This window comes from Oreochromis aureus, linkage group 11, assembly GCF_013358895.1.
Source record: "Oreochromis aureus strain Israel breed Guangdong linkage group 11, ZZ_aureus, whole genome shotgun sequence".
Classification (NCBI taxonomy): domain Eukaryota; kingdom Metazoa; phylum Chordata; class Actinopteri; order Cichliformes; family Cichlidae; genus Oreochromis; species Oreochromis aureus.
The window spans coordinates 30814512-30839047 of record NC_052952.1 but is presented as its reverse complement, the minus strand read 5'-3'; the positions used below and the strand labels follow the sequence as shown (position 1 = coordinate 30839047).

At 38.1% G+C, this 24536-nt stretch overlaps 2 protein-coding genes across 2 annotated transcripts; one reads left to right on the top strand and one right to left on the bottom strand.

Moving 5' to 3' along the window:
* The first annotated feature begins 14406 nt into the window (after positions 1-14406).
* On the top strand, positions 14407-21094 carry tnfaip8l2b (tumor necrosis factor, alpha-induced protein 8-like 2b). The gene is made up of 3 exons (XM_031756731.2): positions 14407-14886; positions 19331-19653; positions 20288-21094. The coding sequence occupies exons 2-3, from the start codon at positions 19336-19338 to the stop codon at positions 20528-20530; spliced, it is 561 nt and encodes a 186-aa protein (XP_031612591.1). The 5' UTR covers positions 14407-14886; positions 19331-19335; the 3' UTR covers positions 20531-21094.
* A 101-nt stretch (positions 21095-21195) lies between these two features.
* Positions 21196-24430, bottom strand: lysmd1 (LysM, putative peptidoglycan-binding, domain containing 1). The gene is made up of 3 exons (XM_031756728.2): positions 23852-24430; positions 22669-22976; positions 21196-22139 (listed from the first exon to the last, which is right to left on the bottom strand). Exons 1-3 carry the CDS (start codon positions 24077-24079, stop codon positions 21965-21967), a joined length of 711 nt encoding a protein of 236 aa, XP_031612588.1. The 5' UTR covers positions 24080-24430; the 3' UTR covers positions 21196-21964.
* Positions 24431-24536: the final 106 nt, after the last annotated feature.

Sequence of the window (24536 nt, the reverse complement as noted above, 5' to 3'; positions counted from 1 at the left end):
TACATGAGTGATTTGGTCTTTGCGATGCTTGGCGCTCACATCAACATCACCCCACTCTCAGGGATTACACCTTTTTGCCAGTACACCACTCACAGTCTCACTTACACTAGTTTTTAGTTAGCAGCGTCATTTTGAGTGATATCACAGACATTCAGATTCATCCTATCACTATCAACAATCATGCACCGATATCTATCTCTCTGACAGAGAAAAGAGTCACACCACCAGTTAGGAGCTGCAGATTTAATACATCATTATTGGAAGAACAAGATTTCATTAATTTATTTCAAAAAGGAATGGGCATCGCATTTAAATAATAATGACCTGTCAGGAATATCACAATGTGTTTTATGGGGAGCAGGAAAAGTAGTAATGGCAGGCAAAATATTATCTTACTGTTCATATAAGAAAAAGAAGGGGAAAATGCTTGTATTAGAACTAAAATCTAATCATTAGAATCTGCCTATGCTGCCTCACCACAAAAACATATAATTAATAACCTGAGAAAACTAAAACTAGTATTAAATGAAATAATTAACAGGAGAACAAAACTTCTGAGGCACAGTTTGCTTTTGGAGAACTTTGAAGATGGTAGTATATCTGAAGAAGTCCTTGCAAATCAGTTAAAGCTAAATAAAGAAAAAAAACATTTATTCTATGAAGGATTCCATTGGAAACAATGGCAACAACTAATGATCCACATCAAATAAATAAATCTTTTAAAGAATTTTATGAAGCTTTATACTCATCACAGATTAATCCCTTCAACGCTGACGTCACAGAATTTCTTAACAATATAAATCTACCGAAACTAAATGACGAACAGATTGTGGCTCTGGATTCACCTCTTTCAATCTCTGAAATCCATGAAACCCTACAGTATCTCCCAAACAATAAAGCCCCAGATCCAGGTGCTTTTTCAGCAGTTTTACAAAGAATTTGGGCCTATGCTGACACCTACTTTTTTCAAAATGGTCACTCAAATTCAGAACGAACACCAGATTCTATCTCCAAACATGAACTCTGCCATCATTAGTCTACTTCTTAAACCAAGCATGAATCCTGTCTTTCCATCCAGCCCAATATCTCTCATAAAATTGGACCTTAAAATGCTGCCATATTATTAGAAAAAAAATCACTCCATTCATAACACATCCTGATCAAACAGGTTTCATTAAAGGTAGACACTCAGTGAATATTATACATAGACTAATAGATTATTGTTCCATCAAGAAATGTGAAACCAAAGTTGTCTCCTCGGATGCAGAGGAAGTATTTGACTGGGTAAACTGGAAAACAAAAATTTGGATTTGGTTCATTTTTCATATACTGGATTAAAACACTGGACAGCTCTCCAAATGCTTGTGTCAGGACAAATGATCTTACTTCACAAAGCTTCAGCCTACAGAGGGGCACCAGACACTTTTCACCTTGCTATTTGTTATTTTTATCGAGACATTAGCAGCAGTAATCCAAGAAAGTGTAGATATCAAAGGACTGAAAATACAGACCATAAGATAAGCCTATATGCTGATGATGTATTACATTTACTCAGGAACTCACAAACCTCGCTTATAAAGACAATCACACTTATGAATAAGTTCTCATCCATATCGGACTACTCGATCAACTGGAGTAAATCATTTTACCTCAGAATTGTAATTTTAAAAACACCACCACCACTCCACTACAATCAGGTAACATTAGATATCTAGGTATAAACGCTTCCACCAAGTTCTCAGACCTGATACAGCTGAATCATATTCCTTTATTAAAAACAGTAGAGGACGATCTCACACGTTGGAGAACTTCACCTCTATCACTCATGGGAAGAGCTGACACCATGAAAATAATGATTCTCCTGAAAATAAACTACTTATTTTCACTGATCCCTGATAAACCCTCTCTTATTTGGTTTAGATCACTAGATTCAAACATTTGGAACTTTTTATGGAAAATCAAACCATCACAGATAAGCCTAAACACTCTGCAAAAACCAAAACACAATGGTGGTCTGGAACTGCCAAATTTTTATCACCGCTTCCTATCCAATAGATTGCTATATGTTTCAAAGTGTTTTAAAGCGTATTAGACAGCTCTTGGCTGGACCTAGAACAGGCATTCTCTGGAAATGTAAAACTTTCAGGTCTGCCTTTCATTAGCTCCACTATTAAACATTTCTCTGACAGCCTAGTGGGAATTCTTAAAAAAATATATATATATATTTCTATATATATTTCTATATACATATATATATATATATATATATATATATATATATCACTTATCCCATGTAAACTAACACCCATTTGGAACAATCTAGATATTTATCAGAACAAGAATATACTAAGTTTTTCATTGTGGCAAGAGAAAAGGTTAAAAAATGTAGAACATGTTATACAAGATGGAAAGTTTATTTCATTTGAAGAATTTGTATCTAGAATCAGCAAAGGTAAATTTCTTGAATTTTGGCAACTGAAATCCATCATACAGGGAAAAATAAATGCCTATTATTGCAGCTTCCCACCCTCATTACTCATTACAAGTACATTTATGACAAAGACACACACTCTGTCTCTCACACACGCACAAACACACACACTCACACTACAAAAAGACTGTTAATTTACATATGAGTGCATTTTCAAATTTTTGTGTTCCAGGTATTGTATGTTTGTTTATTCTTGAAGGTGAAGCAGTTTGTGATACATTATGCATTTCTATTTGTACTCTATCCTTTTATTAGATCTCCCCCCACCCCGCCTGTTCTGCTTTAGACATTGTCATACTATAACACATATAATGTAATAACTGAAATTACCCAAATGGAAATTACTAAATAAACAGATAAACGATTCACATCAACAAGAGGAGGCTATGGAGATTTTATATAGCTGTTCTTGGAAAAGAAAAATGTGTTTGGCACCACAGTGCATTCAGATCACAATCCTGATTGCAAAAGCTGCCAGACAGAACAGGATTTAAAAAAAAAATACTCTCTGCAGAGGATCATTTCAGTCTAAAGGCCAGCATTTTTGAAAAGAGCAAAAATGGACCCACACATTTACAGCAAAGATGGATGGTTGAATCATTGGCAATATACAATTTTTTTTCACTAATCAATTTCCAAAAATATTTAACTGGGGCCCCTGAAACTAACTGAAATGTCAATCCGTTTGGGCCCATTAATTTTGACAAGGACTTCTTTTGAGAATATTTATTCTGTTTTAGCTTTTACAACCATATAACATATAACATATGAATTGGAATATTAGGTACATAAAATATTATTTTTATACCACTGTTCATGATAAATATGACAAGTACATCATCTAAAACCACAAAGACAAAAACTATCCATAAGCAAGTTTAAAAAGATGAGTTTTTAGCTGCTTTAAAAAAAAAAAACAGATTACCAAGTCCACAGATTTCAGTCTCAGTAGGAGAGCGTTCCAGATTCTGGGGGCTGCTGTTGCGCAAACTCTGTCTCCTTTAGTTCTCAGGCTTGTATGCTGCACAGCCAGCAGGCCCTGATCACATGACCTTGGGGACCTGCTGGGGATGAATGGATGTAAAAGTTCACTGATGTACACTGGTGTTTGTCCATGCAGAGCTCTAAAAGTCAAAACCAGAATCTTAAAGTGGACTCTGAAGTTAATGGTCAGCCACCACAACAATAGTGCAATGCAACAGTGTGAAATGTGAGTAGTTAGAGGCCTCGCAGCAGAAGTTCCAACACAAGTGAACACTGAATTACAATAATCCAGATGTGGTGAAATAAAGGCATGAATAATAATTTTGTATTCAGACCGTGAAACAGTAGAACTTAACCTGGCAACATTTCTTGAGTGACAACAAAGCGCAAACCACAGATTTCATGTGAGTATCCAAAGTGAAGGCTGAGTGAAAAGTCCCCAGGTTCCTGATAGAAGATTTAGCAACAGTGACAAAGGAACCTAGAGCTTCCATTACCTTAGGCACAAATCTGTCAGGGCCACAAACAAGGACTGTTTTCTCTTTATTAAGTTGAAGAAAATGGTCCACCAACTTTTAATAGAGTCTAAGTACCTATGCAATATCCATTTAGACACATCTTGGGAGTTAAAAAAGGTATATAAGTGAATGTCATATTAGGCTTCACATGGACATTGTCATCCTTATTGTTCTAGAACTGTTCCTCGGGCTAAATGTTTCTGAAACAGTAAACTAGCACTTTCTTTGAGCTTTTGTCGAAATCTGTGGTGGAAAGCAAGCAGAAGATAAATATCCTGAAACTCAGTAAGGAGGAAGACGAGGAAAAAGAGGAGTGTGACAAAGCAAAAAGAGAAGAAGAAAGGGGTACTGGTCTTCCCATGTCATTTTTTTTCCCTTGTCTTTTCAATTTCAAATTCAGGGCGTATTAAAAACATTTTTAATAAATGGGATCACAACTTGATGGAAATAAAAGTCCCCATCAAGTTTAGAAATGTAGAAAGAAATAGATAAACTTTCAGTACATAAGAGACCCTTATGCAAACTTTGTAGACCCAGTACAGACTGAGTAATATGTTTCAAATATTCATCACTAGAATAAAAGGGGATTAGAGGAAATGAAATAAGGAAATTAATCTGAAGCACAATGCAGTGTATAATTATTTCGAGAGGATATTCCCTTTATTCTATCCTCTTGCTGGCCGGCGTCATTCGGCTATTGCCCAACTGTGTGATTTGGATTTGCATCTTGACACATTGTTAATTTTGCATGGTTAACTTTTCCTGGTTCATTCGGCCACCTATCCTGTCACGGTTTCCATTTCTCACCCTCCATCAGAGCCAAAGGCAGTGGAGGAAATGAAGGGCGCAGACCAAGAGTACAGCAGTTTTCTCACTCAGTAGAACAGCTCTGCCAACTCCGTAGGCGAGGACATCAAATTGTTGGCATTCCACACTGTAACTGGTCAGAACATTTTACCCTTTTCAAACAGCCTTTGTTAAATCTTGAAAAGAAAAACAGCATATCTTACATTTCTAGCTCAGAAGCATTTTTGATATATTTATTGTACTTTTCCTGTGCTTATCAGTAGGATTGTAAATGAATAGCTGTTTTAGGAAAACCAATCTATCACTGTCCCTCCTTAATTATCTTAATGAAAAAAAAACTTAAATTAATGTTATTTTTTTTTAAAACCCTCTGTAATTAAAATGCAATTTTGATAAACTGTCTCCCATGATATTCAGGCAAGTGTAGTGAGACCATCTCTGAGGACATGTGGGAGCCTCCTAAGAAGCCTCTACACCTAAAAGTCCAGATAAGTCCCCCAGTGGGATTCTCATCTTCCTAGGAACATGTAAGACCAAGGCATACTGTGACAATAGTGACTGATGAGACTGATTCAGGACTAGACATCTAGCACATCCTTAATAACAGAGACCTAACACAAGCTGCAAGACAGACTGGGTATATTCAGTCTAATCATGTCTGACTGGCCATGTAGAGTCAGACAATCATGTTAGACTGTAGCTTATTGCATCTAACACCAATATGGATCCGCCTACATCATGTTTAATCATTATAGTAGATTTTTTCATTGTCTTCAAAGTATTAAAAAACACACATAAACTGAGGCTCTCTTTACCTGAAGGATCACACACCATCAGCACCAAATCAAGACCAGAAATAGAAGATTAGAATGTTAACTTCATACTATGAGATGTCCCGAGTGCTCGAAAAGAGATTTGTCAAACTGAAGGAGAGTACAAATTATATTACCCCCTGCTTACAACCACTTCACAAATTAATGGCACAACATAGCAGAGCCACCTCAACAGGACAAGACTCTATACTGTACACCTGCACTTCAAAGAGAAAGGATACTCTTTTGAGGAATCCAGTGTTCACATTTTTGACTAAGAAGACAGATGGTTTGAAATAGGACTAAATAAGCCATCTACAGCCACTGCAACCAACCATTGCTGAACAGAGGTGGTGGCTTAAGACACCAGCTATCAGCCACATACAGTGTAGTCTTGAGATCCATCCCATGCATTTCCACCCCATTCTCACCATTGCCTCAGGTGACCTCAAGTATCTTACAGATCTTTCACATCTTGGCATCTTGGTGATAGGCTCAAGCAGACTCTCCATCAGTTGTTTTAGATCCTATGAAGTCTCTTAGATAAGAGGTAAAATGTCTTTTCAAGCTCTCTTAGTATGAAATTTACATTCTGATTTTCTCCTATTTGTGGTCTTAATTTGCTGTTGATACTGTTTAACTGTTTAAGATAATTCAAGCTGACATATTCCTTTGATTTCCTTACAGTGAAATGGTTTTATTAATATCGGCTTAGCGGAAAAAAGTAATAACATTCAGACCAGAACAGAAAGTGGACTATTTGTGTTGTGCAACAGGGGAAAAAACAGAACTTCCACATTTTACCCTAATGTGCTGACATTTGATACCAAATTGTGAGCTTCCCAATCACTGCCTTATTTTCTTTCTTTATTCTTGTAGTATAGAGACTGTGGAGGACATGATAAAAATGGGTGTTTATGTGAACAATATGAACCTGCATGATTCTAGCAGAGCTGATTTTGGCCTGAACACAGCAATCAGCAGAGCTGCAGCTGGCCCGGGATCAGGCGAAGAAAATACCCTGACTGCTCAGTCCTTCGAGGGAGGGAGAGAGAGCACATTATGCCAACAGAGCTGACTTTTGTTCAACAGTGAGAACCGAACAATACAGCATTTTAAAGGCAGTTTGAGGTAGTTCATATAACCTTATAAAAGGTAAAAGACTTGTATAGCTTAAAGCATCAGTGATTTTGTAGAATGATACACTAAGTGCACAAAATAATGCCAGCTCTCTATAAAGCAACCTGACCAAGTGAACCCAGGTGAAAAGCTTTGCTACCCTATTGATTTCACCCATTAAATCCACTTCAGTCATGCAGGAAAGATGTGGATTAAGAGGATTAGAAAATGCAAAGAGGGATTTTTGCGCTTTAAAAGAGGCGAGACTGTAACTATAGACTCTTGTGTCCCGTTTCTCATCCAATAAGAGCAACAAAAATATACTCAGCTTCAGGAAATTATCAAGGAGTTGGACGAAGAGAAGAAGAGATGCGATTTAGGGCTGTACCCTAAAGTCATCGCTGACCGCCTCAGAAAGGGAATCCCTGCTCTGGAGACATGCCAGGTAGAAAAAAAAATGCTTGGTCTGAACAAGGATAGCAGGATTTCCTACATATAAAAACATTCTGCTTTTTAAAAAAATGGTCAAGAGGGAAATTGAGGTCATAGACGTTTCTTGTTACTTGACAGTCCTGCTGTTTTAGTTATTAAGAAATGATCACCAAAGCACCCAAGTCACGCACAGGGAAAGCACAGCTTGCATCTAAAGTAACTTTTATTCATTCACAAAAGAACTCAGGTGTCAGAATGCAACACTGGCTGTAGCTTGACCACGAACATTTTATGAATTAAATGCACTTTTTCCTGGCAAGTGTAACAGTGCAGGTTTGTCATCATTTGAAATACACGTCTTGTGTCCCAGGTGTTCCAAGATGTGATCGTCCTGTCCATGGACGTAGTTAAGTTTAGCGAGATCTGTATCCCCATTACACCCATGCAGGTGGTAGGCATATTAATGAGATCTACATTGTCTTTGACACTCTAAACACAACGTCTACAAAGTCAGTCCAAGAAAGCAACACAAACAATTGTATTTGTATATTACTCTGAACGAAATTATCTGACATATGCAGTTTTTAGGGTCTGTCTGAAGCCTATTTTCATATTTCAGAATATGACAAATATATTTTAGCACATTTACTTAATAAGAAAAACAAATGGGAAAGGGAGGGAAACACATCTCTTGCAAACAGACAAATATATTTATTTGCAGAACATATAAATATTTATTGCAAGTTGAACAGTGTGTAGGAGTCTGGTTGTTATTTCTGGAAAATAAAAGAAAAACTGATGATTGTTACATTTGGCCTTTTCCCTGTTCAGCATGCAATTCTGTTTCTCGATTGTTGTTAAGGTGGAAACAGATCCATCCATGTTTGCCTATCCCAGCTGACATGGGGCAAAGGTGGAAACATTTCATTTGATAAAGGAAAAGGAAAATATCACTTACGTGAATAAATACATAATAAAAATCAATGAAACATTTCTGAGTTATTAAATGAAATGAATATTTAATGAATACTTTAAAATACTTACTGAGTTTATTTATTTATAAACTGAGGTTTTGAGGGGTTTTTTTGTTTTATTTGGCACATTTTAGTTTTAAAATAAAGCATAAAACACATTCTGGTATTTGTTGGCCAAGAGAAAGAATTATATTTTCACTTTGAATTTCCACTTTCTGTCCAGGTGGAAACAATCATGACGCCTACATGGTGGTTGCAGGTGTGCCTAACAAAAGCACCTTCCATGCTCACCATATCTGTGATATGGCCCTGGACATGGAGCTACATCGACCACATTAAAGATCCTTCCACCGGGGACAACATCCAAATCAGAGTTGGTGAAACAGTAAAACTGTCTGGAGCTTTGGTGGCTTCAAAGTCGTAAGGCACCCAGATTATTTGGATGCTTGTGGTATTATAAATATTGCTGTTCATATGTTGGTGATGGTATACAATTACTTCTTGAAAGGATCCAGTGCCTTGATTCTTGCACTTCAAACAGTCTTGGTTTTGGCATTTTATCTACTCAGCTATTCAGTAATGTTCAAACGACAGATCAAAAACTGAAATTTTGAGAGATATTTAACAGATGCATCTTTTTTCAAATACACAGATCACAAAGGGTCTCTATTTTGATTTTGTCCCTGACATCATTAGGGCAAACGGGGGATATGGATTGTCTTCTTTTTTTTATCAGTTGTTATTGTTGACTGGATTTAAGAATTCGTAAAAATATTATTAGACTTTATGACATGAGACCATGAGGCAGCCAGAGTTCAAGCTGTGAAGATTGCAACTAAATGCTTCGATTTAAAGGAACATTAAACAATGCATGACTAATGTACTATACTACGCAACAGAACAGCTGTTTTATGTTTTTTCCTACCATCTGTAACAAAATGAGAAGTCGTAATGTTGCACTGGGGTGTGACATGTACACTAAGCTAAGTTAAAATATCACTGTACTAAACTATCCATCTACTCTGTAAACAGCTTAATCTGATCAGCTTTTCAGGAAGCCTATGCTAGCATGTACTGAGATAGATTATTGTAGATCATTACTGGCTGAAGTTTACTATTCTAGATGTTAAACATCTGAAGGAAGCACTGCTATACAGAAAACTTTGTTTTTCAACAAGCAGAATTATTAATTGCTATTAAAAATGGATCATTGCTATGTTAACAATAGCAAATGTTTAAAATTACTGCACCTCCAAAGAAAGAATTGGTGAGGTTTTTTTATTAATGTGAATTAAATTGAATTAATTGCTTAAACTATGGCTGGAAGCTAAAGAGATAAATGTAAACCTCTTCTCATATGTCAACAAAAGCTACACTAAAACATGGATTTTGACATTTTATGGGTGCATCCGCACATGTTTTGGTCTATTCAATGTTTTTTTCATTCTAAGATATTCATTCGAGTATGAGGCTGGCCGGCGTTGCGGGTCTGAAGATGCCTTGCTACTGTCTGCGTGGCGACACTGTTAACACAGCCTCAAGGATGGAGAGCAGTGGAGTGGTGACTACAATAACTTAATAACCAAATGTCCTGCAAAATGTTCCAAATAAGCAAAAATATAAAAAAAACGGTAATAACATTCATGACTTCATGCAGTCAAATTTCATATAGTTTAGAATAGAAAACCATTTTCCATGTAATGATGCCACTGTGCGTGTTGCTTTTTAGTTGATGCAACACGCTATTCACTTCATTTCCTTTCAATTACTTACAATAATAGAAGTTGATGTCATGTTGTGTATGAAATCTGCTCTTGATGAAAAGAAAAGGAAAAAAAGGAATCCGTTTGTGCAGTCATAATTTCCTCGCTACACTTTCCCACAAGGCAAGTAAAAGAACTGTCATTTATGAGTTCAGTAAACTGCAAACAAAAAGATATTTCAGAACAAATAGGCCTTATATCTCAATAGACAGCTTTAGCTTAGTTTTGTGTTTGTGCGTCTGAGCAGGGCATGCAGATCCACATACATTAGACCACCAAGGACCACTTGGAGCATGAGCCCTATATAACTGAGGAATAGGGCAAAATTGTTGTAAAAGTGAGTAGAAGCCAAGCATACATATCTTTTTGCTATCGGTCATGCTTTGGACAAAAAAAGCATTCTTATCTTCCCAGAAAGCATTGAGATGAACATTTTGATTACAACTTTATACACTTTCTGTTGTTGTTGTAACTGCAGTTGTAAGCAATTTATTTTACGATGAGGTGCAAAATTCAGGGGAACATTGCTGTTCCCCTGAATTTTGCCCCCTAACTTAAGCCACTCTCTGAGATATTCCATGAAATATTCATTCCAAAATGTATACAAAGAATTTCTTTTTCTTTCTTTTTTTTATCAAATAATATATCTTCCACATTCTTATAGGGTAAAGGCTACATGAAAAACTACTGGCTTAAAGGAAAGAAGGATCTATCATTCAAGCCCCCAGCAGAGCTGCGCTACAGCAGTGAACAGAAAGACTCTGAGGAGCTCTAATGGGCGAGTAGAGAAAAGTAGAGCAGTCAGCACCAAAGAATCACTTATCTTCTTCACACAGTGTGGACTCAGGATGCCCCCTGTTGATTTAGTCAGAGTTGTGCTCATTGCCCCCTGCGGTATGAGACAGAAAGCAAACTGGAAGGCCACTTAAGGTGCTTTTGTCTATTGGAAGGAGTAATGCTGCCCACCAAGAACACAACTTACCCTCACATTGGGCCTGAAACAATGAAAAAAGAAGGGGAAAGATTCATTAACTTTAGCAACATAACTGCATTTTTTACTCAGTGATGTTTCCCTTGTTTCCCAAGGTTTATCTTAAAATAAGCAACAATTTCTTAAAAGAGTGGATTAGAAATGCACACAAATAATAAAATAGTATTACTTGAAAGACAGATGTATGTCTGTTGTAAGAAAATAAGACTTTTTTCACAACTTTTTTCCAAACTATTGTCCATGTGACCATACGTACCAAAGTCTGATTTCAGCCGTAGCATTTCTGAACATTTTCTATGTTCTATCTGTGAATTCAGCTAATGTATAACTGCATCTGCCCCACAAGCACCAATCTTAAACATGTGGCCTGTAGCCTGCACATTAATGGCAATGAGGCGCAATCAGAAGGTAAACCAAGCCCAAGTGACCTTCCCTGCAACACCTTGCCTACACCAAAAGCTGCTAATGAGCCCCCTACCACTTCAGCAAAACTTCAAGTGAAGGAGGAAGCCAAAAAGACGAAGAACAACATGTGGCGAAAGCTCAGTCTTCTCCAGGGTAACATAATGTCAGAGTCCTCTTCCCTTGCTGATAGGCTGAAGAACCCTGGTCCTTTACTCAATAACAAGCGAAACAGCTTCAAACAGGACTGCACGAAACTGCCCGCCAACCCACTTCTGTTCAGTGTTGCCTGCTGCATCCTATAAGCAGTGTTGTAGTGTGATTAAAACAAATAAAAAATTATATCTTTTCACGTCAATGAGGGCAAAGATAAAAATTATTACTAATGAACAGAATTGTAATGACATTGTCTTGTTTCATAGGTTTGTTACTATTCTAAATAATGAGAATGTACAGGTTTCACAACATGCCTGCCTTTGGGGTTGTTGTTTTTTTTTTTTTTTTTTCAAAAAAGAGGAAGTCCAATTTCCTCTACATGCAAGAATAGCAGGCATATACAGAAGCAGAGAACCTAAAACGTGTACTACAGGTAGTGACCAGCATGGGAATTGTTGGTGTGCTATTTGCTCTAGTTTATTTCACTAAAACATTTATGAAGTCACTGCTAATAGTACAGTGATATCACTTTCCACTTTTCTTAAAAGAGATTATACAGAAACGGAAGCCTGATTAATCAAAAATAGATACAATCAGAAGTCAACTTGTTTATCTTGTTTTGTCCAAGTATATGAAAAATCTATGATAGACTTTCTACTTCCTGTTTGTAATTACAATTTTCTTTTGCTGACTGTATTTATTTTTTAAACAACTGCATTTACAACCTCAAATAATTCTGTTTTGGAAACGACAATGACACGGCAGTGACACCTAAGTGATGATTTGAGAAAATACTGACCTACAGAAATACACATCTAATGTGTTCTTGACTTGGAATGTTTGTGCACTCTCAATCCTGATTTCTAAGTATGATAATGGGGTGACCTCAATTTACACAGGCATAAATTCCTAAAAATGAGGCAATTTCTTATATCACTTGATAACATTCATATAAAAATAAGAAGAATTTCATTGAAATACATAAATATTCATTCATGACTGGTTCATTATGCCTATAATGGTCAACCTCTATTAGACAAAGTCTACACTACACTGTGGACAACTAAAAGTTTATCTGAATTACAAAATACAGTTTAAGTGGCGATGATAAGCTGCTGCTGAAGTTTCCGAAAACTTAGGAGATTCTTGAAATTGTAAGGACATTACAAAGGTGTTTCCAAAAAAGCATGAGATTGCAAAAGGATAATGAAAAACAACTACTGTTCCGGTGTTATCTGTAAACAGATGGCATTAATTTTAACAACCACTAGGAGGTGATGAACTAGCCATACAGCAACAAATAAATGAATTAGAGACCATGACCTAGTTATTTTTTGGATCACTGAGGTTCTTCACAGCTAAAAAAAGCTGAGCTGTAAGGGTTTAAAAACTGATTCTCTGTTAGCTTCAGACAGACCATATCATGCCTCTAGCCTCACCTGAAACAGCATTTGTTCACCTTATAACACAAAGCCAGCATGAGTGCAGAAAGCACCTAAGCTCACCAAATCCTCCATCCAATTCAGACTCCAAATCTTCAGGTCCAATTTTCTGACCTCAGTGGTTATTCTTGTCTTAGTCATCTGGTGATAACACACTGCCATTATGTGAGTGCCTGTGTGTGTGTGCAAAGTTGGAGGCTTTGAAGGTTCCTGTGATCTTTTAATGAAACATAACAGACATAATTTAAGATGCTCGCATTATCTCATGACCAAAAGAGGTGCATGCGTAAGATGTGTACAGTACGAGGGTGAGAGAGTTAAGATCTCAATTTCACCGCATGCGCGTTCCTTCACAAAAACACACTCGCTCATATGCACAAACATAGGCGAGCGTGTAAACTCTCACTCACAGATATACAGCTGAGTACTCCCTGCTGATGTTTCCTTGTGAGATGTCATTACATGATAAAGAGGAAGCCATCAGGAAACCGCTTAAGCACTACTTCCTGTCTGTTGCCAGGGCGACAGACCTCATTCTGCAATTGCAGAAAAGTTTACCACGACTTTACTCAAGTTAATTTCTTGCAGAAGGGCAGGGTAGGTGGCAAAACAAAGAGGCAGGTGTGCTCGATCGGATACTGGTGGGCTGTATCCTGTCCAGGCACTCCTCTTAGTCCAGCTGGGTCTCAGAGCGACCTGTAACCTCAACATCTGACAACAATTACCATTTGCAAATGCTTAGTGGACATGTCTTTTTGAATGGCCCAGGCCTCGGCCAAAAGTCTTTCAGCACAGCTGGTTGTCATTCAGAAAAAAAAATATATAGATAAACACACAGCTCAAGAGGCAGGGGACACTTCCTGATTCTAAATGAATAGTTGAATTCACAACCTCAGTTTCGCAGACATTTGCTGTAACTGCTGAGACTTGTTGAGACCTTTATGTGTATTTACATGCCTCCGATTCAGATAAGACTTTATGAGTTTTATGGCTACTGGTTGAACAAAAGTTCATTCAGGGGAGCGACCCTTTTGGACTTTAGTTTTTATTGTAATCTGATAACAGTGAATAATGGGGATTATTGTATGAAGTCTATGTTTAACAACGGAAAACATTTCAGCGACAGTGTAATTAAAATGTTAGTGTGAAGATTTAAAATGACAACTTACAACTTCATTATTAAACAACTAAAGAAAAGAGCTAATATAAAGCTTTAACTTTGTTAATTATCATGCTGGTGCTGTGTTTCTACACAATCTTTAAACCTTTAAAAAAAAGCTGTAGTACAGTTAGTGATCTCTGACTGTATGTGTACGTCAGACACACTTCTGGCTACTCATTGTTTTGATTCTACCTTCAAAAAGAGACACGCGGGGAGGGACATGGCGCGCAGCAGAACTGACAGGAGCCACATTCCAGCGAAGGTGAACAGCAGAAAAAAAAGAGTTAAGCCTCTCCCCTTTCAATGGGCTGCATCACTGGATTATTCGTAAATTCTTTCTGGGTTTTTCACTAGTCAGAACAAGCAGAGGCACAGCGTCAGCAATACAGAGAAGAGCAGCGAAAGAGACAAGCAGATTCAGAGTGCCAAATTGTGAAGAGCGAGGCTAAGAGAGAAATACAGTGGTTTGGAAGAGTTTGAATTTGAATTTCAGGGGGAAACACATGATAGCGTATAGAGAGAGAAAGAGCAAGAGAGAGAGAGGAAGAGAGAGCGAGGGAGAGAGAGAGAGAGAGACATACACACACACTAAGGGGTGTGTCACAGCAATTTAGTTCCTCAAGGAAGTACAACTCAACATTATCTTAAGAAAAGGGTGGCAAGCACTGACAGAAGCGCTGCAGGAGGGCTCTTTTTAGGTTTTGGTTCTGTTCGTAGTTAAGATGAAGGGATCCCATTAAATTGACCAGCCTGTGCTGTCAACTTGATACACAGAGCAGAGGGAGACATCTGACACAGACAAGGAGGGAGGGGGACTCAGCACGCACACACAGGTAAGAAACTTCTGCTGTGTTCATATGCCAGTAAAAAAAAAACCTCTGGGACTAGATATCTGTTGTCTCTCCATTTCTTTGATGTCGTGAAAATTAAGAGTATTAATTAATGGCTTCCAACAGAGGTTAGCTAAGAAGAGGGATGACTGGAAACTGTGTGACTTTGCTTCACTTCCCCATCTTGAACACGAGTTGGAAGATATGCATGTATGCTCACAGTCATGCTGGGACAAGTACAGTGACAGGCACAGATATAGAGCCCTCATTTTTTTGTTTGCACAGGCTGAGAGTTGCTCAACTCAAATCTCAAGGCAGTGAACTTTTGTTCTTCTTTGGCCTTCTTTGATTCGAAGCACGTTACGTCCAAGCCAAAGACAGTGAAAGGTTGCAACACAGCTCTCATTGCCGCGCACATTCAGGGGACAAATACAATGCTGAGGGCCTTTGCTAATGACTCCTCGCCAGTGCGCCAACGGCTCTGTTTCGCTTCCCTTTTGAGGCAGTACAGATGTGTGGCAGGCTTGAACAACTCTGCTAAGTTGTGCAATGTTGAAAGAGAAACTGCAATATCTGCTTTAAGAGGATTTCAAAACGCTTCCTCGTTTAACCTATACCTATGAAGCAGTCATCTTTACTGAAATAAAAGTATTACTTGGTTAATGTATAAACAATAATATCAAGCAAAATCTATTCTTAGAAACCTGTATGAAACACTTTATATACCTGTGATGTAAGATAATATTAAGAGTGAGGAACACAACAGGTTGAATTGAAAAACAGGATCACAAACTACAACGATTACCCACAGTTCAAAACATACAACGGAAGTGACATTTCATTCAGCAAGATACTGATCTATTACAAAAACCTGCTGAGTAAGGACACACAAACTTCTATTTTTTATGCTGTTATTGTCTCAGGTTGTCCAGAATATCATCAGGTACTAATGCATCTACCACCAATCAATGATGACCTTTCTAAAAATGGCATGACAGACCCGTGTCTGTGTGCTTTTCCTGGAATATTCTCAGTGTTCAGTATGAGAAAAGGCAACTAAAGGGAACATACATTCCTTTAGGTCCCAGAAGCTACAATCCAGTATAGAAATCCTCAGGGCTGGTATGAGAAACGGTGAGGATTTCATAGAGTAATAATGCTCTGCTGCACTCTAGGAACATTACAAAGAATATTTAGATTGGCTCTGTCAAAGGGGGCGTGTGAGCAGCTCTATTTTCATAACACAAAAACAGTAGAATAAACAAAGATGCAAGCACATAAGTACACACGAAACATCAAAAAAAGCGCTATCTTTTATTGCTAAAAAGGTGCAGACAAAAACTGCAGGAAAATGACTTTCGCTTGGCCATACACGCTGTCATCCTTGCAAGTAAGAACATGTAGAAACACGAACAAACACAAAAATACTCAGGCTCAATGCTTGAGTCATCTGAGGAATGCTAAATATTTACCTCTCCTGCCTGCCTGGATGACTCCACCAATAAGGACAACTCTCTTTGACTGTCCATTAACCTACCATTTAAAGATTCCACACTGCCTGGATGTTACAGCAGCTCTGAAACTGATTAAGGCCATCTCTGCTCTGATAGTTTTACTTCTGCATTTTTGTGCTTTTCCTTCCAGCATTAGATCTCACACAGCATGCAGCTTCAGGCATTTGGGAGGGAAACAAACACTTGAACATATAATGGAGTCACTCCCTGTGGATGTCAACAACAAACTGATAAATGCTCAAAGGCCCTCTTCTATCCATTTGTACCAGAAAATTGCTGCTCAACATTGAGCGCATCCTCGACATGATCGACTGAATGATGTCCATTACAAAACACTGGTTTTATGGCAATATGCTGCTGTAGCATCGAAATGTTCCAGTGTTACCCAAACAGCCTCAACCCCCTGACAGCGCTGCATAAAATAAACAATGCTGATGCACAAAAGGCCAAGCAGCGACCTGTCTCGTGCTGTGGGAGTTTCACTGTGTGGAATACTGGCTGATGACTGCGCACAGTGCACATCCTTCAAATCCCTGTAGTCTTTTTAGCAAATAAATGAGATTGAAGTATGAAACTGAAATAGCTGTCACACTGCTCTACTTTCATTATCACTGTTAAGGGAAATTAATCTTATGAATGTTTTTGAATTCCCCACAGGGACCCCAAAGCTTTTGTAACAAAGGGAGCTATTAGAAATGTGACACTTGTTTGAAATGAATGGTTGTGCATGTAAAATGAACCCTACTAGAGATATGCTATAAAAGTGACTGTTTGCTTATAATGAATTTTGGAGCTGGGAGTGGGATGCATAACAGTGATGGGGAGAATCACAGCGAGTGCTACTTATTTGCATGATATGATCGTTAATGTGACTCGATCACTTTTTCATTCATGAGTGAATGGTGGAGTCATTTGCTCACACTGCTGACTGTGCATCGCTGGCACTGGGCGACTTGAACATCATATTTTTAATGATGGTTTCTAATAACAATAAACACGGAGGAAAGAAATGCATCACAGGAGTTACAGTTGTTGATCGCTGACAGCTTATAGATAATATGCTCTTAATAAATAGTGTTTACATCCTGTTTCGATGTTTCACTCAAAGGTAGACCCAGTTAGAAAAATTGAGGTAGCGTGTGGATTCAGGGTGCTCACTTCCTGTTCTTGTTCTAGCACTGATGCAATGTGAAAAAAGCAGGCGCGGACATGCTTCAGCTATGCAGCCTCCCTGCACCCCTCATATACTTGTCCATACAGGCCACAAGTCAGGTTTAGTGCAGAAAATGACTCAGAAAGAGGTTCAGAAACAGTCTTATTAACTGGAGACCTGTTTAAACTTTGAGATTCTGCACATGTGACAATACTAAGTGACACAGGAAGTAGGAGAGAATGCACAGCTGCCTTGGTGGCACTGATGTTTGCTAAAGATACTGCATATCTGTTGATTCTGGGTTACTCATAAAACATGGATTAATATGAAGCAGAAGCTAAGCATTTAGGCTCATACTTAAGCGGCTGTGTTTCTGGAACTGGAGATATAAGGCTAGAGCTTATCGATTTAGCATTAATATTCTAAAAACACACTTGTTTGCGTCATCTATTGTAAGAGTCTTATTGCTGTGATACTTTCAATCTTTGTTCTTTTGGTGATGTGGGAATTAAATCTTATTTTGCTTGCCCACTCTTTGTAAGACTCTAACAAGAACATCAGAGAAATCAAATTCAAATGTAGTTTTCCTCTGTGAGTGATCCACTTCATATCTGCTTGCTTCCATGTTAGAGATTAGGGGGAAATTAGATGGAATTAAAAAGGAATTAATTCAAACTGTGTTGACAGTCAAAGATAAAACTGTGGATTTTGTAGTTCTGTCATAGTGTGCTGTATGCATGCTGATGACTTCCCAGGGGGGGGTTTCTGTGATGGATGTTAGGTGTGGTTAGAATCCCAGGGGAAAAATTAAGTGCCTCTGTGGAGGCTCTTCCATGGTACTTTTCCCTTTTGGCAATGTAAGTACACGTCAGATATCAAAACAAACACTGTAACTAACATAACATGAAGGCATTGCTTCAGAATTTAACACACTAAATGTTCAGTGTTTGTTCATTTAGCACCAAGAGTAACTCAATGTATGTTTCTAATTTTAAGATAACCAATAAAAAGGTTTGAACTCTTAGTAATATTGACACTAAGATGGAGTTTTATTATGTGTAAGAAGGGTCAGTGGATGATAATCTGAAAGTTAAAAAGTAAAGAGGGAAAACTCGCCACTTTGCTATAAAACACGTTTCCCCTCCCTTTCCAACAGTTTAATCTTGAAGTCAGCACTCATTCTCCAACTACTCAACTGGACTTGCTGTTTTTTTGAAGATTTTGTGGCAGAAAAATCTAGGGCAGAAAGAAAAACTGTTTTCTTTTAAGAGTGTACGTGTGTGTCTTCTCCTTTTAGGTTTAAACAGGACCTCTTTAGCACTTCATTCAACCCAAAAATGTTGTGCAATCTAGTCTTTACTTGTCTACCAACAGGATTTGCTGTCGATTTACTGTGATGGGTATGGGCAGTGACAGGAAATCTGCCTAAAGAGACAAATTCAAACGTTCAAACTGAAAATGGTTACCAATCAGTTTAATCACAGGAAGCTGAAACTGTAAATGTTGAACAATCTGCCTCTATAGCTGAGAGAACTACACACTGTGTAATGATATCCTGTTGGGCTGTTTATGAGCATAAAGTATGAATATTTTATTTCTTTTCACTGCTTTCTTTCTGCAGGTATAATTATGAAATCTTTTGTCTATACACAATTTAAATGTGCTCAAACTGAGCTGTAAAAAGTTTATGTGGATATTAAAACAGTTGAATAGTTGTATAATGACTTTATCAGGACAGACATTAAAATGAAAAATTCAATTCATTTTCTTCATAATTCAGGCACAATGGATGCGTTCAATGCCAAGGACATGGCCATGAAGGCACAGAAGAAGATCCTCAGCAGCATGGCCACAAAAAGCTCTGTACAAATGTTCATTGATGACACCACCAGTGAGATCCTAGATGAACTGTACCGGGTCTCCAGAGACTACTTGGGAAATAAATCAGAGGCTCAGAAAGTCATCAAAGACCTCATCAAGATTGCAGTCAAGATCGGCGTCCTTTTCAGGAACAACCGCTTCAGCACAGAAGAGCTGGCAGTGGCCCAAGACTTTAAGAAGAAGCTCCACCAGGGAGCAATGACAGCTATCAGTTTCTATGAGGTACACTTCCCAACTTAAAAATTTTAATGCATGATGTATAAGTAGGCATACATCACCTGAAAGGAAATTGTGCTAATGCACATGTTTTCTAGCTCCAACTGCAAAAGAATGCCAATTACTCTCAAATGGGAAAAATGTTTTGTGCACAGCATGAACTTCAAGGCTGGAAAATCAGGCAACTTCAAGAGTTGCCTGACCTTAGTTTTTCCACAATAAATGCAATTTGCAGTTGTGTTAACATTTCCAATTAAAACAGATAAATATATTAATCACATGGCATCAAAATGTCCAGGTTAGTTCATTGTTGAATATGATTCTCTTCTGCATCAACGTGTGGCTCAGACATTGCTTTAAAGGGTTGCTTGTTTTATTTCAGTTCCACATAATCAAATGCTTGTTTCTCTGCTTTGGTAATGTGAGAGAACAATAAGTTGATATTGAAACTTCTGTATTGGGATTAAAATTGAATATGCAAGAAAGATTAAGATAACGAAAATATGCAACCTCTAAGACGTCTTTAAACCTGGTAGAATATTCATACATCATATCCTGCTACTTCACAGTCATGTTAAGATATTAAACAATTCTACTTGTATGAAATTCCTAACATGAACGCATGTCTTGTCTGATGCAGGTGGACTTTACCTTTGAAAAAACAGTGATGGCAGACATCCTGACCAGCTGCAGGGATCTGCTGCTGAAACTGGTCAACACCCACCTCACCACTAAATCTCATGGTCGCATCAACCATGTCTTCAACCATTACTCCGACCCACAGCTCCTGACCCAACTGTACAACCCTGATGGGCCCTTCAGACCCAACCTCACCAAGATCTGTAAAGGACTGAATAAACTAGTGGAAGATGGGACAATATGACATCAGAACTAAATTTCAGACAGACACTGGGAGATCAACAGACAGACTCAACTAGGACTCTGAACTGCTTGTTTTTCTGTTACTGAGGACTGGCAACATAAAACAAGTCATTTGAGAACCAACCTGCTTTCCCATAGTTCTCAAAGAACATGTGGGATACAAATAAAGCTTTGTGGAGTCATTCAAGTTTTTGATATTTTGGGGCCATAAATATATATTATGTAAGTGATGCTAATTTTCTATTCAGACAGTGTCCAAAGAAAACAAACTTGAAATTAAACAGATATATTCTGCATTGATTATTTTACTAGCATACAAAATATCATCTAATATTTGTGACTTTGAAATGTATTATTCAGAACTACTGATATTATGCATTATAATCACTGATATGAATCAGCTGGACAGATGCATAAGCAAATTAGGCCTGGGAACAGTACCACTATAGTACACCACTGCCATCTGGTGGTTAAGATGATGCTTCTGCAGCAACAAACTGTATTTACTGAGGTGTCCAGACAACAATCAAGCCAAAAATAAAGATAATGACCCCAGAGTGCACAATTACTGCGACCATGACTGTATTTTAAAAACATGTTTAGATCAACAAAAAGACAGACTCTTTACTCATGACTGCTTGAACATCCAATCTATAATTCATGATTTTTGGATCACAGTAGGGCTTAAAAATGTTTTAATTCATTGGTCTATTGGCTATTCATTGGTCTTACACGGCAGTTAAAACGGATAAAAATCAACTCCAATTGGACATTAAATCTCACAAAACAGCTAAATCTGCATGTTATACTAAAAGATATTTGTTAGCAGTAATGTGAACAAATGTCATTTAACATGGGATAAAAATATTTATTTTAAAACAAAAAATACAAAATTGAGAAGACATTAGAAATATAACCTTAACACAATTATTGCAATGAAATATTATAAAGCCTACAAAATGTTTTCTTGCATTTTCAGCAGTAATAGAAAAACCATCATTCTAATCAGTTTATTGTCATCATCATTATTACAGTAAACGTAACTTGTGTTTAAGATTCCATTTCCTAAGGTTACAAGTCTGGAAATATGAGGCAATTACACACAAACCCCTTTTGTGTTGACCATATGATCATCTGAGTAAATATGATTGATTTTTCATTTTTCAAATTTCAAGTTTCCATTTCCTGGATGTGAATAGTCATATGAAGCTTTTCACAACCTACAGTATGTCTCACCAAATAAATAAGTCTACAATTGTGCAATATAATTTTTTTTAAATGGAAGTGTAAAAACACTTTTATGCTTTAGGCAGCAGCGGGATCACCGGGGATTCCTTTTCATTCCTTTATCCGTAACGCTCCGTTATCCTGGAGATCAAACAGCGCATCACGGCTCCCTGCGAAAGTTCCATTAATGTTCTGAGTGACAGACATGTCACAGTTCAAAGATTTCATCTTCCTTGTCTCTCAGTTTCTTGGTCAGTTTGGTGACAGTGAGCGGTACTGTCCCATGTACTGCCATCCTGGAAGATGAAATGACACTCTGTGACCTCGTAAGCGGCCGGCAATCTGATGTGCTGTTGTTGCAAGTTGCTTCTAGTGAAGCAACCCTGGTAAATAAAAAAAATATATAACAGAGCAAGTCATTCACAGTGTACTGATCTTAGGCTAAATTGATTGATATTCTTAAAAAATTTAAAAAATTAAAAAAAATCGCTGTTGCACTGGTACTATCACCAGGTCATTACAAATTAAATTCAAAGTAGCTATTAAGCATTGGGAATCTTTTGAACAGCCACATTGTGAGTGGTTGATGAAATACTAAGAAGGCCAGAAAGGTGGATGACTATACTTGACATGACAATCTATGTTAAACTGACCACCAGATACTATCCATGTATATCTATGCTTAACATCAAAATGCGTGTATTTAACCATGACCTCAACATTATTTACACATCAGTGAAGGTACAATATTCTCAGCGACATGACTAAAAACATATCCATAAGCAGGACCAACTGATCTAACTATTAGTGACTTAAATACGAAGAGGGTAAGTCTCTGTAATGCTACAAATGACCCTGACTGGACAACAACTGTGCAAAGAAAAGAGCAACCAGCGACAGTCACAGTTATACCTTTTCTCTGCTTCCTGGCATCCTTTGACTGCAGCCTGCTTGGACTGGCTTATCAAGTCATCCAACCTTTTCAAAAAATCCCCAGGAGTGAGATCTTTTCTGTCTTCTTGATTTTTCTCAGAGGAACTCCCTGTGTGTCCATTGTGAAGCGAAGCAGAGTTAGCACTGCCTTTGTTGCCGTCCTCCTCAGCCACATCCAACCCTTTACTGCAGTCGTCCAGGTCTGCTATCACAGGGATTGTCAAAGACTTCTTCAGGAATATTGAGTCATTGGTGTACAGCCTGTTTGCTCTTTTGATTTGCTCCATCTGAAAGAGAAAATGTCCTTGTGAACCGTATGTTAATTAGTATTAGACTTGGCTAAATCAAGTCAAGTCAATAAGAAATGTGATTATTCACCCACATTTACATTTCAGTATTGGTAAATCAAGTATTCAGTTAGAAGACATCATATCGCAACAAGTAAATTTCAACATAAGCTTAACATGACATCGTGGTTTGGGAACAGCTGTGTGAAGGACCAAAAAGCTCTCCAGAGAGTGATCCGTACAGCAGAACGCTGCTGCAGGATTGCTCTCCCCCCGCTTCAGGACACCTACACCAGGAGATGCCGGACTAGAGCAACGCAGATACTGAAGGACCCGTCCCATCCTGGCAACAAACTGTTCCAACTTCTACAATCCGGTAGAAGGTTCCGCATCATCCGGGCAAGGACAGAGAGACTCAAGAGGAGCTTCTATCCTCAAGCCATCCGGGCCCTAAACCAACTCCCCCACCACCACCACCACCACCACACACACACACCCCCTCTCACATCATCTATAATTGACTGAGACTCTCCTCCAGACACTCCATTCCTTTAACTTTAAATTTGTTTATATTGTCCAGTCTGTAAAATAGTCAGATGTCTATTCATATTAATGTACAGAATTCACCTGCTTGCTGCTACTACTGCACATTCACCCAATGTATATACTATATATTTATAATGTTATTCCTCTAACCCCCCCGCCCCTTTTTGCACATGTCGAGGAGCGTGTCAGGATACATTTCACTGTGAGTTATACTTGTATAACTATGCATGTGACAAATAAAGAACCTTGTACCTGAACTGTTAAAGGCGCAAGAAATAAATACTTTAACTAATTCAGTCTCATAGTCAAACCAACACAGTCATACTCACAGACACTCCATACTTCAGCGCCAGGCCTTGCAGTGTCTCTCCCGGCTGAATTATATGTTCAATACGTCTCTGGTGCACCGGGGACAGCGGAGATCGGATGAAACTGCCGTAAGATCTTGTGCGGCTCCCTCGGAGTAGGCCGTCTCCTCCAGCTGGTAGTGGAGCTCGCTCCTCTGACATTGTCGTAAAACACTTATATTGTTCTTTTTTTGTGTGGTAAACAACCATGTGGGCCTAAAATGCGCTTACCAGCGAACTTCACTGCTGTTAACATCTTCACAATAATGGCTTCCGCTTTAGCCCATAATTATCAAACTAGCAGCTTAGTTAGCCTGCTAGCTAAGGCTATCAACTTAATTAACGTTGTCGCTCGTTATTTGTTCCAAGCGTTCAATCTTTTCTCCAAAATGACAGCCGTTTAAACTATATAGAAAGTTTCTTGGATTACAAATATAACGTACCTTATCTGTCAAATACACAACTAAAAGTCGCTGAAAAACTTGTTTTCAAAACTCTTGCAGTCAGCTGTCTACAGCCATATGTTGCCATGGCTGCCGTGTTCACTGACTAGTCCTATGATTCGCCACAACGCGTTGCATTAAAGACTGTAGGGGAAAAAATTGCGTTTTATATTAAGTTGATATAGTTTGTTTCACAAATTGAGCAAATACAAACTATAGCCACA

What these genes read in the sequence shown, in the direction of transcription:
- lysmd1 (XM_031756728.2), bottom strand. Translation starts at nt 24,079, where the DNA reads ATGGTTGTTTACCACACAAAAAAAGAACAATATAAGTGTTTTACGACA. An exon ending in CGCTGAAGTATGGAGTGTCT is followed by an intron (nt 22,977 to 23,851) that starts GTGAGTATGACT and finishes TTTCTCTTTCAG; the next exon opens with ATGGAGCAAATCAAAAGAGC. An exon ending in TGCCAGGAAGCAGAGAAAAG is followed by an intron (nt 22,140 to 22,668) that starts GTATAACTGTGA and finishes TTTATTTACCAG; the next exon opens with GGTTGCTTCACTAGAAGCAA.
- tnfaip8l2b (XM_031756731.2), top strand. Translation starts at nt 19,336, where the DNA reads ATGGATGCGTTCAATGCCAAGGACATGGCCATGAAGGCACAGAAGAAG. An exon ending in CAGCTATCAGTTTCTATGAG is followed by an intron (nt 19,654 to 20,287) that starts GTACACTTCCCA and finishes TGTCTGATGCAG; the next exon opens with GTGGACTTTACCTTTGAAAA.